The following is a 15,496-nucleotide window of genomic DNA, read 5'->3' on the forward strand; positions in this document are numbered from 1 at the left end:
CTTGCATTGATCAAAATGTCCAAAGATGTGTGGGTTAGGTTAGAGTTACAGGAATAGGGCTTAGATAGGATTATGTTCAGTGCAGACTTGATGGACCGAATGGCCTTCTTCTGCACCGTAGGGGTTCTATGATAATGAACATCCCAAAATGTTTCATTAGAGCATTATCCAAGAAAATTTGACACCCAGCCACATAAAGATACATCAGGATAAAGAGTCAATAGTTTCAACAAAGAGGTGGGTTCTAAGGATCACCTTAAAGAAGGGGAGAGGTACACAGTGGAGATGTTTAAAGAGCTCAGCACCCTTGGGATCTGAAGGTCACTAGAAATGGAGCAACTAACATCGAGGATGCTCAAGAGGCCAAAATTAGAGAAACACATCACAGTTTGTCTAAAATATTCTTTCACGGGATGTGGGCATCTTTGGCAATTAATCGCTTTCAGAAGGTGGTGGGGATCCATCTTCCTGAAGTGCCACAGTCCATGGTGTAGGTAGACCCACCGTGCCGTGAGCAAGGCAGCTCCAGAGCTTTGACTCAGTGACAGTGAAGGAACGGCGAGAGATTTCCAAGTCAGGATGATGTGTGACTGGACTGGAACTTGCAGGTGGTGGTATCTGCTGCCCTTGCCCTTTGTGGTGGCACAGTTTGCAGGTTTGGAAGGTGCTGTTGAAGGAACCTTGGTGAGTTGCTGCAGTGCATCTTGTAGATGGCACACACTGCCACTGTGTATCGATGGTGGAGGGAGTGACAGTTGAAGGTAATGGTTGGGAAGCGAATCCAAAAGTCTACTTTGTGCTGGGTGATGTTGAGACGTGAGTCTTGTTGGAGCTACACTCATCCAGGCAAGTGGAGAGTATTCCGTTACACTCCTGACTTGTGCCTTGTAGACGGCGGACAGACTTTGGGGATCAGAAGGTGAGTTACAGCTACAGGATTCCCAATCTCGGAGCTGCCTCTGTAGCCAGTGTGTTTAAATGGCAGGTCCTGGACTTGGAGCAGGTCAGAGATTGGGAATCTTGTAGCTGTAACTCACTTTCTTCATAACCAGCGCCAGGGATAAGCAGGTGTGAAGAAACATGAGTACATGACAAGATGTTTGCCCATATTCCCATTTTGGGAAGGGTTTCCAAGCTCTATTTCAATGTCTGAAAGCAAAAATGTATCTCATCCTTAAAAACCAATAATATCACAGTGACACACTCGGGTCACCTCACTCACTGCCTTGCTCACGGCACGGTGGGTTTACCAGCAGGAAAGATTTTACGGATGCTCCCAGCTTTCCATTAGAGGGGAATGGACAGAGCTTGTGATGTTACCGAGACTGGGAGGTTTGAAATGATAAGGAGAGGTCGGATAGGCTGGGACTTTTTCCCCTGGAGTGTAGGAGGATGAGGGGTGGCCTTATAGGTGTTTATAAAATCATGAGGGGCACAGATAAAATGAACAGCCAAAGTCTTCTCCCCAGGGTAGGGGGTTTAAAGTGAGGGGGGAGAGATTTAAAAGGAACCTGAGGGGCAGCTTTTTCACACAGAGGTGTGTGTATTTGATTTGATTTAATATTGTCACGTGTATTAGTATACAGTGAAAAGTATTATGCCTTGCGCTATACAGGCAAAGCATACCGTTCATAGAGAAGGAAATGAGACAGTGCAGGATGTAGTGTTACAGTCATAGCTAGGGTGTAGAGAAAGATCAGCTTATTGAAGAGCTGCCAGAGGATACGGCAGAAGCAGGTACAATTACAACATTTAAAAGAAATTGGGAAAGGTACATGGATAGGGTAAACCTTTCTCTACACCCTAGCTATGACTGTAACACTACATTCTGCACTCTCCTTTCCTGCTCTATGAACGGTATGCTTATTGGGTTATAGGCCAAAGAGGGACTCGGTCAGTTTAGGAACCTTGGTCAGCATGGACAAGTTGGGCCAAAGGGCCTGTCTGCGTGCTGTATGACTCTACGTGATGGTCCTTCCCCCGCGTAAAACAAACTGCCAACACTCAGGCTCACATGGGTCTGAGCGTGCGCCTGTGATAGGCTGCTCTGGAAGTGAGTCCACACGAACCCGGGGTTAGAATTGAACCCGGGTCCCTGGTACTGTGAGGGTGCAGTGTTAACCACTGTGCTGCAGGAGTACAGTGTTGAGATAAGCTGATTTGGTTTGATTTATTATTGTCACATGTATTAACATTCAGTGAAAAGTACTGTTTCTTGTGCGCTATATAGAGCATACCATTCATAGAGAAGGAAATGAGAGAGTGTAGAATGTAGTGTTACAGTCATAGCTAGGATGTAGAGAAAGATCAACTTAAGGCAAGGTAAGTCCATTCAAAAGTCTGACGGCAGCAGGGAAGAAGCTGTTTTGAGTCGGTTGGTACTCGAGCTCAGACTTTTGTACCTTTTTCCGAAGGAAGAAGGTGAAAGAGAGAATGTCCGGGATGGGTGGCATCTTTAATTATGCTGGCTGCTTTTCTGAGGCAGCAGGAAGTGTAGACAGAGTCAACGGATGGGAGGCTGGTTTGCCTGATGGATTGGGCTACATTCATGACCTTTTGTAGCTTCTTGCAGTCTTGGGCAGAGCAGGAGCCCACACCAAGCTGTGATACAACCAGAAAGAATGCTTTCTATGGTGCATCCGTAAAAGTTGGTGAGAGTCGTAGCAGACACGCCAATTTCCTCAGTTGTCTAAGAAAGTAGAGGCGTTGGTGGGTTTTCTTAACTATGGTGTCAGCATGGGGGGACCAGGACAACTGTTGGAGTTCTGGACACCTAAAAACTTGAACCTCTTGACCCTTTCTACTTTGTCCCCATTGATGTAGACAGGGGCATGTTTCCTTATGCTTAGTGAAGTCGATGACAATCTCCTTCATTTTGTTGACATTGAGGGAGAGATTATCATTGCCGCACCAGTTCACCAGATCACTATAATCATATTGAGTAGTACAGCAGGCTCAAAGGGCTGAATGGCCTAATCCACTCCTATTTTCTACGCTGAGTTCATTCTCCCCCAGGCAGTCTATCCTACACAATTGCTACCCATGGGGGAGGTGGTTAAATCCAAACTCTTTCTTCAGCGACATTCTTGGCTCAAGTTTGCGGCACACCCTACTCAAAATGTTAAACTCAATCTATAGGTGTGGTCTCACCAATGTCCTATACAATTGCAGCAAAACAGCCCTATCCCTAGACTCAAATCTCCCTCATTACGAAGGCCAACATACCCATTTGTCTTTACTGCTTGCTGTACCTGCGCGCTTACGCTCAGAGACTGATGTACGAGAACACCAAGGTCTCGCTGAGTATCCACCTCTCTCAGTTTACACCCAGTCAAGTAATAATCTGTCTTCCCTACCAGAACAATCAATCCACTAATTTATATATCCGAAATGCTATGAAATATACGTCCGCATTGATGTTTGCAGCAGTTTACTGGGCTTCTTACACCACTACACTGCATTTCAGAAGAAGCTCTGAAGTCATTCAGGACATAGTGGAAATTGCTACAGAATGTGAATCTTTCTTTAATTTGCCCCATTCCTGAAATGAATATGGTGCACCAGTAATCCATATGGAGCAGATAACAAGTCCTTTATTGTCACTTTTTTTCAATCCACCTCCCTAATAAAAAAGCCCTTTCACGAGCTAATTAGGACAATTTCAATTACCATTCTGAGTGCGGTGGTACAATCTTCCGGATAATTCAACCCCCTCTCCACTGCATCTCGTTGATATGACAAGCCTCAGATCAGACATTTAAAGTTCTTATCCACTGTCACGCATTAAAAAGACATCAACATTTTTTGTTCAACACAGGTCAACGTGAGTTTAAATACTTGCACTGTTGCCCCTTGGTGCCCTACCAATGTCCAAGGTCAAAGAACAAGCTTCCAAAACACGGTGGCACAGCACCGCTGTCTCACAGTACCAGGGACCCAGGTTCAATTCCGGCCTCAGGTCTGTGTGGAGTTTGCACATTCTCCCCACGTCTGCATGGGTTCCCTCCGAGTGCTCCGGTTTCCTCCCACAGTACAAAGATACACTACAGAAGAAGAAGGCCATTCGGCCCGTCAAGTCTGCACCGAACACAATCCCACCCAGACCTTATTCCCCTAACCCTTCATATTTACCCTGCTAATCCCCCTGACACTAATGGACAATTTAGCATGGCCAATCAACCTAACCCGCACATTTTTGGACTATGGGAGGAAACCGGAGTACCCAGAGGAAACCCGCACAGACACAGGGAGATGTGCAGGTTAGGTGGATTGGCCATGCTAAATTGTTCCCAAGTGTCAGGGGGATTGGCAGGGTAAATATGTATTGGGGATAGGGTCTGGGTGGGATTGTTGCCAGTGGCAGCTCATAGAAACATAGAAAAATTACAACACAATACAGGCCCTTTGGCCCACAGGGTTGTGCCAAACATGTCCCTACCTTAGAGATGATATGACCTCCTTCTGTAGGGATTCTATGATTCTATTCTATGAAAAGCAGTCCCTGCTGCAGAACTTAAGTATGACCTAAAAGTATCCCTATACTGGCAGCAACCTCTGAGTGAGAAAGGGAGACTTGGGGGGATTGAGAGGTAGTGTCCAATGTCCTCGCTGATGTATAAAACAATACTCAGCAGGTGAGTCCATTTAGTTTGGGATTTTACAGCCTCGCGCGGGTGAAACTATAAGATCCCACCTGACGCCAATCGAAATTTCCATTGTGGGACCCTCGCCCGCGCGGATCCCAGGGTGGGCAAGGTGGTAGAGTCTGAGTCAACATCTACTGATATTAGACAAGTTAGCAGAACCTTCAGCTTTTTTGATGAAAGCTCCACGGTTAAAAGACTTTGTAGAGTTTAGTTTATTGGTTTCAGATTTATAGCAGTCCGTTTCTTTGGGGTTTTGTGACAGGTCCAAACTTGGAGAACATGCAGCACAAGAATCTTTGTCTCAGTCCCATTTGGTTTATACCCCAGGGCTATCAAACTGCACTAAAGAGTGAACATAAGAACATAAGAACATAAGAAATAGGAGCAGGAGTAGGCCATCTAGCCCTTCGAGCTTGCCCTGCCATTCAATAAGATCATGGCTGATCTGTTGTGGCTCAGTTCCACTTTCCCGCCCTCTCCCCATAACCCTTAATCCCCTCTCTTATCAAGAACCCATCAACCCGCTTCTTAAAAATATTTAGCGAGGCAGCCTCCACCACTTCAATGGGCAGAGAATTCCAGAGATTCACCACCCTTTGAGTGAAGAAGTTCCTCCTCAACTCCGTTCTAAACCGCCTCCCCTTTATCTTGAGGCTGTGCCCCCTAGTCCTACTGTCTTTTTTGAGCGGGAAGAGTCTCTCCACCTCTATCCTATCCATCCCATTCATCATCTTATACGTCTCAATGAGATCTCCTCTCATTCTTCTAAACTCTAACGAGTACAAGCCTAGTTTATTCAGCCTCTCCTCATAGCTCAATCCCCTCAACTCCGGTATCAGCCTAGTAAACCTCCTCTGCACTCCCTCCAGGGCCAAAATATCTTTGCGCAGGTGCGGCGCCCAAAACTGCACACAGTACTCCAGCTGCGGCCTCACCAATGCCCTATACAGCTGCAGCAAGACCTCCCTACTTTTATATTCAATCCCCCTCGCTATGAATGGTGAAGTGAATGGTATATTTTCAGACACAACCACCTGGGTTTATCTGTATGCCCCATGACTGCACACCACAGCATTCCCATCACACATTTCTAACCTATTTATCTCTTCAGGGAAAAGTGGCCAGGATTTGACATCCCCTTCCCGACAATGGGAAAATACACATTAACCTGTGTGCACCCCGTCCCCCCTCACCCAGAGCTGCATTACTGGGTGAACACTTTACCCCATCCCCCCTCACCCAGAGCTGCATTACTGGGTGAACACTTTACCCCATCCCCTCTCTCTCCCAGAGCTGCATTACTGGGTGAACACTTTACCCCATCCCCCCTCACCCAGAGCTGCATTACTGGGTGAACACTTTACCCCGTCCCCCTCTCTCACCCAGAGCTGCATTACTGGGTGAACACTTTACCCCATCCCCTCACCCAGAGCTGCATTACTGGGTGAACACTTTACCCCATCCCCTCACCCAGAGCTGCATTACTGGGTGAACACTTTACCCCATCCCCTCACCCAGAGCTGCATTACTGGGTGAACACTTTACCCCATCCCCTCACCCAGAGCTGCATTACTGGGTGAACACTTTACCCCATCCCCTCTCTCACCCAGAGCTGCATTACTGGGTGAACACTTTACCCCATCCCCTCACCCAGAGCTGCATTACTGGGTGAACACTTTACCCCATCCCCTCTCTCACCCAGAGCTGCATTACTGGGTGAACACTTTACCCCATCCCCTCACCCAGAGCTGCATTACTGGGTGAACACTTCACCCCATCCCCTCTCTCACCCAGAGCTGCATTACTGGGTGAACACTTCACCCCATCCCCTCACCCAGAGCTGCATTACTGGGTGAACACTTCACCCCATCCCCTCACCCAGAGCTGCATTACTGGGTGAACACTTTACCCCATCCCCTCTCCCAGAGCTGCATTACTGGGTGAACACTTTACCCCATCCCCTCTCCCAGAGCTGCATTACTGGGTGAACACTTTACCCCATCCCCTCACCCAGAGCTGCATTACTGGGTGAACACTTTACCCCATCCCCTCTCTCACCCAGAGCTGCATTACTGGGTGAACACTTTACCCCATCCCCTCTCTCACCCAGAGCTGCATTACTGGGTGAACGCTTTACCCCATCCCCTCACCCAGAGCTGCATTACTGGGTGAACACTTTACCCCATCCCCTCTCTCACCCAGAGCTGCATTACTGGGTGAACACTTTACCCCATCCCCTCACCCAGAGCTGCATTACTGGGTGAACACTTTACCCCATCCCCCCCTCTCCCAGAGCTGCATTACTGGGTGAACACTTTACCCCATCCCCCCTCTCCCAGAGCTGCATTACTGGGTGAACACTTTACCCCATCCCCTCTCTCTCCCAGAGCTGCATTACTGGGTGAACACTTTACCCCATCCCCCCTCTCCCAGAGCTGCATTACTGGGTGAACACTTTACCCCATCCCCTCTCTCTCCCAGAGCTGCATTACTGGGTGAACACTTTACCCCATCCCCTCACCCAGAGCTGCATTACTGGGTGAACACTTTACCCCATCCCCCCCTCTCCCAGAGCTGCATTACTGGGTGAACACTTTACCCCATCCCCCCTCTCCCAGAGCTGCATTACTGGGTGAACACTTTACCCCATCCCCTCTCTCTCCCAGAGCTGCATTACTGGGTGAACACTTTACCCCATCCCCCCCTCACCCAGAGCTGCATTACTGGGTGAACACTTTACCCCATCCCCCCCTCACCCAGAGCTGCATTACTGGGTGAACACTTTACCCCATCCCCTCTCTCACCCAGAGCTGCATTACTGGGTGAACGCTTCTGTTTCTCAGCCCAGGGAGGTGCTGATGTAACCGGATTAATTGCGAATGCAACAAGTGATTAAATCCATGCCTCCGAATGCAATCTTACCCAGGAGGCTCCCAGGGCGGAAACAGGTACACAGCAAACAACCAAGTCTTTCAAAACCCGCTGAGAGTGTTTCCCCACGAAAAAACAGATTGCTTCCTTTGCACAATAAACTTTGATTACAACGTTTGCGTTGAAAAAAAGTTTCTTTTTTTAAAAAAGATTTGCTCCACAAAAGGAGAAATATTGTGGATCAGAAGTATTGTGTGCAGAAGAGGTGTAAGAATGCACTTTTATTTACCTTACTGCTGAACACTCTGACTCCAGACTTGCCCAAGCTCCACACTGGTCTCTGGATACGGCTGCACGCTGTAACGCCACGTTTGAGTGATTTGAATAAGTTGCAGGCTCTCAGTATCTTGGTCATCTTGGGATTTGGGACACAAACCGATTGAACTTCTCTGAAATGTCACTTGGGTTTCCTCCCCAGGCTCTTGTTTCTGCCCCTGGCAGGGTTCAGCAGCCGGGCTCCCAGTGCCTGAGATTTTGGATGCACTGATCTTTTTGTACTATTGTGTTATGATGACCTGGCGAAGTCACTGACGTTAGTGGCTCGCAGGCAACGACCGCGTGTCTCTTTGGCTTTTATTTTTTTCCCCCCCTTCAGTTCGATCCGAGGGGGGAGAGGGAGGGAGGGAGGGGGCTTCTGTTGTAAAATGATGAAATCTATCAGCTGCTCAGTCCCGTCCTTTTGGGACGCGTTCAAATGTCAGCAACCGTATTTCTCCTAATCCAACAGCTCTGTAATAGCAGGAGTTTGGCCCCTACCTGCCAATTCTCTTGGTCAAAAGTTAAACTTTGTAGTGAGGATGTTTGATCCGTTCCCTGGAGTGTCAAATCGTGATGCCTGGGGACAGACCGTAGCAACAGTCACTTTATAACAAGGACTGTTTCAGAGGAATTCAACTGAGATTTCCCCGGATTTTTTATTTCACAGTTAACGCAGCGTTGCTGATAAATTTCCCTGAATGTTTCTGGTTTTTTGTTATATTGAAGAGAGTGGATGGAATCCATGGCAAAAGGTCACCCTGACTCGAAACCTCGTCCCTATCCTCTCCCTCCTGTCAGACCCGCTGAGATTTTCCAGCCTCTTGGATTCAGGTTCCAGGATTTTCCTTTCCTATTCAAGCAATTCATCCGAAATATTTAATTGCAAAGCGGTCAGTGAAAATTCCTCTTCCCGAAACCCCCATGTTCATTTTTTTGTGGGTTAAAATCTCGACAGGTAAAGCTGACGGCAGATTTCACAGAATCATAGCATTCCCTGCGGAGCAGAGCGAGGCCATTCAGCCCATCAAGCCCGCACCAAAAATAACCCCACCAAACTATCCTTGTCATATTTACCCTGCTAGTCCAGCTGACACTGAGCAGCGAATTTGCATGGCCAGTCAGCTTAACCCGCACATCTGTGGACCGTGGGAGGAAACTGGAGTGAAAAACCCACGCAGACACGGGGAGAACATGCAAATTGCACACACTCACCAAAGGCTAGAATTGGACCAGAGTCCCTGATACTGTGAGGCAGGAAGTGCTAACCACTGTGCCACCTTTTCCTTCCCTAAAGGACATTGGTGAACCAGATGGGCTTTTACAATAATGGGCACAGTGGTTAGCACTGCTGCCTCACACCCCAGGGACCCGGGTTCAATCCTGGCCTCAGGTGACTGTGTGGAGTTTGCACATTCTCCCTGTGCCTGCGTGGGTTTCCCTCAAGGTGCTCTGGTTTCCTCCCACAGTCCAAAGATGTGCGGGTTAGATTGTTTGTCCATAATAAATTACTCCTTAGCACCAGGGGGACTAGGAGGGTAAATATCTAGGGTTGCAGGGATGGGACCTGGGTGGGACTGTTGTCGGCACAGGCCCAATGGCCCAAATGGCCTCCTTCTGCACCATAAGGATTTTATGATTGGATGATAATGGTTTCATGGTCATCAGTAGATTCTTAATTCTAGATATTTTTATTAAATTCAAATTCCACCATGTGCTGTGGTGGGATTTGAACCCAGATCCCCAGAAGATTAGCTGAGCTCAATTAATAATCTTGCAATAATACCCCTCGGCCATCTCCCCCACATAAAGCGAAATATGAAGACTCGGTAGGTTTATGTTAAATCACTTTCCCCATTCTCATCCTAAAGACCTGAGTCCATTTATTCTGTTTAATTTGTTACACACATTGTGACATTCTCTTTTATCATGACAGGGTCACTGGCCCTAATCTTCCAGCCTTCACTAGACTCAGGGGAGGTGCCAGGGGACGGGAGAGTTGTAACTGTTACGTCCTTGTTAAAAAAAAAGTTGGTGACGATAGTCCCAGGTCAGCCAGTTTAACACCAATGCTGGGGCAAGCTTCTCGAAACAATTATGTAGGATAGAGTTAGTAGTCACATGGAAATAAGTGGGTTGATTAGGATTTGCGTGGATTTCTAAAGGGGAAATCATGTTTAACTAACTTGAAGTTTTTTGAGAAGATAACAGGGTCAATGGGGGTAATGCTGTTGATGTGGTGTATATGGACTTTCAGAAGACACTTGATACAATGCCACACAACAGACTTGTAAGAAAAGTTACAGCTCAAGGGATAAAAGGAACGTCAGCAATATGGATACAAAATTGGCTGAGTAATAGGTAGCAGAGAGAATAACGGTCAGTAGATATTTTTCAAACTGGAGGAAGATTAGTAATGGTGTTCTCCAGGGCCAGTAATGGGATTCTTGCTTTTCCTGATTTTTATTAATGATCCAGATCTTGGTGTACAGGAGACAGTTTCAAAGTTTGCGAATGACACAAAACTGGGAAGTATTGTAAGAGATCAGCGTGCAGCTTCAATAGGACATAGACAAGTTGGTGGAGTGGGCAGAGTGGTGGCAGATGAAGTTCAATGTGGAGAAGTGTGAGGTGATGCATTTTGGTAGGAAGAACATGGAGGGACAATATGAAATAGAGGGTAAAATTCTCGAAGGGTGCAGGAGCTGTGGAACCTGTGTGTGTGCAAAGACTATTGAAGGTGACAGGACAAGTGGAGAGAGCAGTTTATAAAGCTAACTGTATTCTGGGCTTTATTAATAGGGGCAAAGAGTACAAGAGCAAGGGAGTTATAAACTTACATAAGAAATTAGTTAGATGTCAGCTGGAATATTGTGTACCGTTCTGGGTGCCATATTACAGGAAAGATATGGAAACATTGGCAAGAATGCACAAGAGGTTTACAAGAACAGTTCCAGGGATGAGAAACTTCAGTTACGCAGATAGATGGGAGAGGTTGGGACTGTTCTTGGAGAGGAGAAGGCTGACAGGAGATTTGATAGCGATGTTCAAAGTCTTGAGGGTTCTGGGCAGAAACTGTTCCCACTCATAAAAGGGTCAAGAACGAGAGAGCACAGAGTTAAAATGATTTGCAAAAGAAGCAAATGTGATGTCAGAAAAATCTTTTCACACAGCGAGTTATGTGTGTCTGGAATGCAGTGTCTGGAAGCGTGGTGGAGAAATGTTCAATTGAAGCATTTAAGCCAGTATTAGATGATTTTACTTAAATAGAATCAATATACAGGGTTATGGGGGAAAGGCAGGGGAAAGGCACTAAGTTGTGACAGTCATTTGGAAAGCCAGTGCGTTACAATGGGCTGAATGGCCTCCTTCTATGCTGGGCAGCGCGGTGGCACTGCTGCCTCACAGCGCCAGGGACCCAGGTTCGCTTTCCTGCTTGGGTCTGTGTGGAGGCTGCCGTTTTCTCTGTGTCTGCATGGGTTTCCTCCGGGTTTTCTCCCACGATCTGAAGGACATGCTGGTTAGGTGGATTCGCCACGCTAAATTCTCCCTCGGTGCACCCGAACAGGCGTCAGTCGGAGAGTGGTGACACGGGGATTTTCACAGTAACTTCATTGCAGTGTTAATGTAAGCCTAATTGTGACACTAATAAATTAACAGGCCTGTGATCTGGGTGATATATCATCATCATTAAGTTTACGACTGGGTTCAATGTACTTGCCGTGACAGTATTAGGTGAACAATTGGAATGAAGAGAGTGTTTCATACCAATTTTGAATTGTCCAATTCCATGCTAGCCGGTAAGTATGAACTTGCAAAATGAAAAACCACGTTCAAGATATCAGAGACGCTATTAGCAGTGAGTTTTGTCCAGAACAGTTCTCTGTTACATTTGCAACACACTCTCCATCACTTATGCCTGAGCTAATGATGAGGAAGCACTCTCACATGTTTTAACTTTCCATGGTTAATTACATTTCAGCGTTGATATAAATAACAGGGTGATGGTGGGGTGCACTGCACCTTCCTCACCGCTCAATAACAGAGATGGAGGATCTGGATTTTACTCTGGTGTAATATGGAAAGCTGCGTAAAAGAGGGAGTTCCATTCAGCCACTAATTGCCATTTTCCTGCCCTTTCATCTGAGCTAGGAGCTTGGCAGGGGGGCCACCGTGTGTTTAAAGAGGGGGGAAGTCTGCAAATGTTGTGCCATTTACTAGAATCTCCACCATTCAGACCCCCTGCCAGCCATTGTCTAAAACACTCTCATTCCAGCCTGTAACAATCCCCACTTCATTCACTCCACAGTGGGTGTTTGCATTCAACAGATTGCTGGTGCCTCCTTGTGTAACGTTTCTGATTTCTGCATCAGGATAATTGCCCCAATCGACACTTCAATGGTTCAAAATTCCCGTAGCCTCGGGCTGTGAAAATAACATCAGTGGGCAAGGCAGAGGCTGGCACAGGCTCTGCTCATGCTGAGGACCTATCCCTATCGATAGACAGGCATTGTAATATCACTGCAAATATAAAGCAATATACCATGCTGTGTCATTCTCATATACTGCCCCATAGCAGTCCTGGAAGTAAGAAATACTCAGTATTTAGTATCCCTCTTTATTACTCAGGCTGTGGGCATTTCAAATGTTAAAGGATGGTTTCTAAGGGAGAGCAGAGCAATCAATGAGTTTTGGGGTTGGTTGGCATCTAATAAAATGGTTATCAAATTGAATTGATATATTACAGCCACATATATTGGGATACAGTGATAAGTATTGTTTCTTGTGCACTATACAGACAAAAGATACTGTTCATAGAGTACATAACTTTTTTTATTAGTGTCACAAGTAGGCTTACATTAACACCGCAATGAAGTTACTGTGAAAACTCTCTAGTTGCCACACTCTGGTGCCTGTTCAGGTATGTTGAGGGAGAATTTAGCACGGCCATTGCACCTAGCCAGCATGTCTTTCGGACTGAGGGAGGAAACCAGAGCACCCGGAGGAAACCCATGCAGACACGGGGAGAACGTGCAGACTCCGCACAGAAAGTGACCCAAAGCAGGGATTGAACCTGGGTCCCTGGCACTCTGAGGCAGCAGTGCTAACCACTGTGCCATCATACTGTGTGAGGGATAGCTGCTCAAATTCTCTCACAGCATCCGATTTTTCTCCGTGTTTCAGTAAGGAGTAGCAGGAGGATTATAGATGTCACCTGTCCAGTGTGGAGACTCCCAGGGTCAACCCACAACCTGTTCAGAATTAGCTGGTTGAATTTGGGGCAGCAGATCCATTCATCGTGATATCATTCACAGGGGCGAAGCAAAGGAGAGGGTGCAGAACGTAACGTTACAGTCAGAGCTAGGGTCTGGAGAAAGATCAGTTTAAGAGAGTAAGAGTTTAATCTCAGTTCTCTCTGAATCCTGAAGCACCATGATGTAAGGAATCTCACAACACCAGGTTAAAGTCCAACAGGTTTATTTGGTAGCAAAACGCCACTAGCTTTCGGAGCTCTGCCCCTTCGTCAGGTGAGTGGGGAGTTCTGATCACAAACAGGGCATATAAAGGCACACACTCAGTTTACAGAATACTGATTAGAATGCAAGATTTTGCAGCTAATCAAGTCTTAAAGATGCAGACAATGTGAGTGGAGAGAGGACTAAGCACAGGATAAAGAGATGTGTATTGTCTCCGTCCAGAACAGTTAGTGAGATTTTGCAAGCCCAGACAAGTCCTGGGGGTTACAGATAGTGTGACATGAACCCAAGATCTTGGTTGAGGCCATCCTCATGTGTGCGGAACTTGGTTATCAGTTTCTGCTCATTGACTCTGCACTGTCGTGTGTCATGAAGGCTGCCTTGGAGAACGTTTACCTGAAGATCAGAGGCCGAGTGCCTGTGACTGCTGAAGTTCCCCAACAGGAAGAGAACACTCTTGCCTGGTGATTGTCGAGCGGTGTTCATTCATCTATTGTCGTAGCGTCTGTATGGTGTCTCTAATGTACCATGCTTCGGGACATCCTTTCCTGCAGCGTATCAGGTAGACAACGTTGGCCGAGTTGCAAAAGTACATACCGTGTACCTGGTGGGTGGTGTTCTCACGTGAGATGATGGCATCCATGTCGATGATCCAGCATGTCTTGTAGAGGTTGCTGTGGCAAGGTTGTGTGGTGTTGTGGTCACTGTTCTCCTGAAGGCTGGGTAGTTTGCTGCGAACAATGGTCTGTTTGAGATTATGCAGTTGTTTGAAGGCAAGAAGTGGGGGTGTGGGGATGGCCTTGGTGAGATGCTCATCTTCATCAATGACATGTTGAGGACTCCAGAGAAGATGTCATAAATTCTCCGCTCCGGGGAAGTACTGGACGACGAAGGGTACTCTGTCCACTGTGTCCCGGGTTTGTCTTCTGAGGAGGTAGGTGCGGTTTTTCGCTGTGGCGCTTCGGAACTGTTGAACTATGAGTCGAGCGCCATATCCTGTTCTTATGAGGGCATCTTTCAGCGTCTGGAGGTGTCTGTTGTGATCCTCCTTGTCTGAACAGGTCCTGTGTATACGGAGGGCTTGCCCATAGGGGATGGCTTCTTTAATGTGTTCAGGGTGGAAGCTGGAGAAGTGGAGCATTGTGAGATTATCCATGGGCTTGCGGTACAGTGAGGTGCTGAGGTGACCGTCCTTAATGGAGATGTCCAAGAATGCAACCAATTCCAGAGAGTAGTCCATGGTGAGTCTGATGGTGGGATGGAACTTGTTGATGTCATCATATAGTTGTTTCAGTGATTGTTCACCATGAGGCCAAAGGAAGAAAATGTCATCGATGTATCTAGTGTATAGCATCGGTTGAATGTCCTGTATGGTGAAGAACTCTTGTTGGAACCTGTGCGTGAAGATGTTGGTGTATTGAGGTCATTGACATCATGAGCGCCATGATGCGACAGAGAGACAGCGAGCTGGATTTTCACGGCACCCTGCCCTCTGCCGCAGAGGGATACTGAGTTGTGAAGCGGCTGTGTGAGATATTTCAGTGGCCCTGAGGCCAGACAGTGGTCATGATGTGGAGGTGCCGGCGTTGGACTGGGGTAAACACAGTAAAAAGTCTGACAACACCTGGTTTTAGTCCAAATAAATCGGCTGGACTAAAACCAGGTGTTGTCAGACTTTTTAGTGTGCCAGACAGTGGGACAGAGTGAGGAATGCAGCAGACGGAACAGGAGACTCTCGTATTCAAAGCAGCAAAAACCACTACCACAGAACATTCGAGATTTTAAAAAATGAGTAAAATACATCCACTCTCGGAAGGGATGAGATGGATGAATCTTGTTCTGACCCAGTTAGATCTGTCATGCTGGGGCACGAATGTTATTTTGTATTGGTTAAAGATTGTTAGCGTGGTTTATCTGTGCACAGACTGACTGGCCCGGAGGACCACATGCCTGTGTCCTTTGTGCCGGTTGGTTTTGTAGGAATGTTTAAAACAATTTGCCTAATCATCCATTTTGAAACGTATTTGAAAGAGCTGAAGGTTACACAAGGTCAGAAGCCACCGATTGATAATCTGTTGACACGGTCTTTATAGTTAAATTTGTTTAGTCTTATCTTAATGAACATTTGATTATGCCGAGACTCGGGTTATCTGTAACTGGCCAGGGTTTGGAACTCTGCAGACACAG

General features: G+C 46.9%; 1 protein-coding gene across 1 annotated transcript in view; it reads right to left on the reverse strand.

The window, feature by feature from the left end:
- Positions 1–8,152, reverse strand: part of cps1 (carbamoyl-phosphate synthase 1, mitochondrial) — a 100,441-nt gene extending 92,289 nt beyond the window's left edge. Inside the window, 1 exon segment of the mRNA XM_080198494.1 lies at positions 7,807–8,152. Within this exon segment, the coding sequence (XP_080054620.1) occupies positions 7,807–7,932 (126 nt within the window). The 5' untranslated portion in view covers positions 7,933–8,152.
- Positions 8,153–15,496: the final 7,344 nt, after the last annotated feature.

The sequence above is a fragment of the Carcharhinus amblyrhynchos genome, chromosome 11 (genome assembly GCF_965287045.1).
Source record: "Carcharhinus amblyrhynchos chromosome 11, sCarAmb.v2.hapA, whole genome shotgun sequence".
In the NCBI taxonomy this organism is placed as follows: Eukaryota; Metazoa; Chordata; class Chondrichthyes; order Carcharhiniformes; family Carcharhinidae; genus Carcharhinus; species Carcharhinus amblyrhynchos.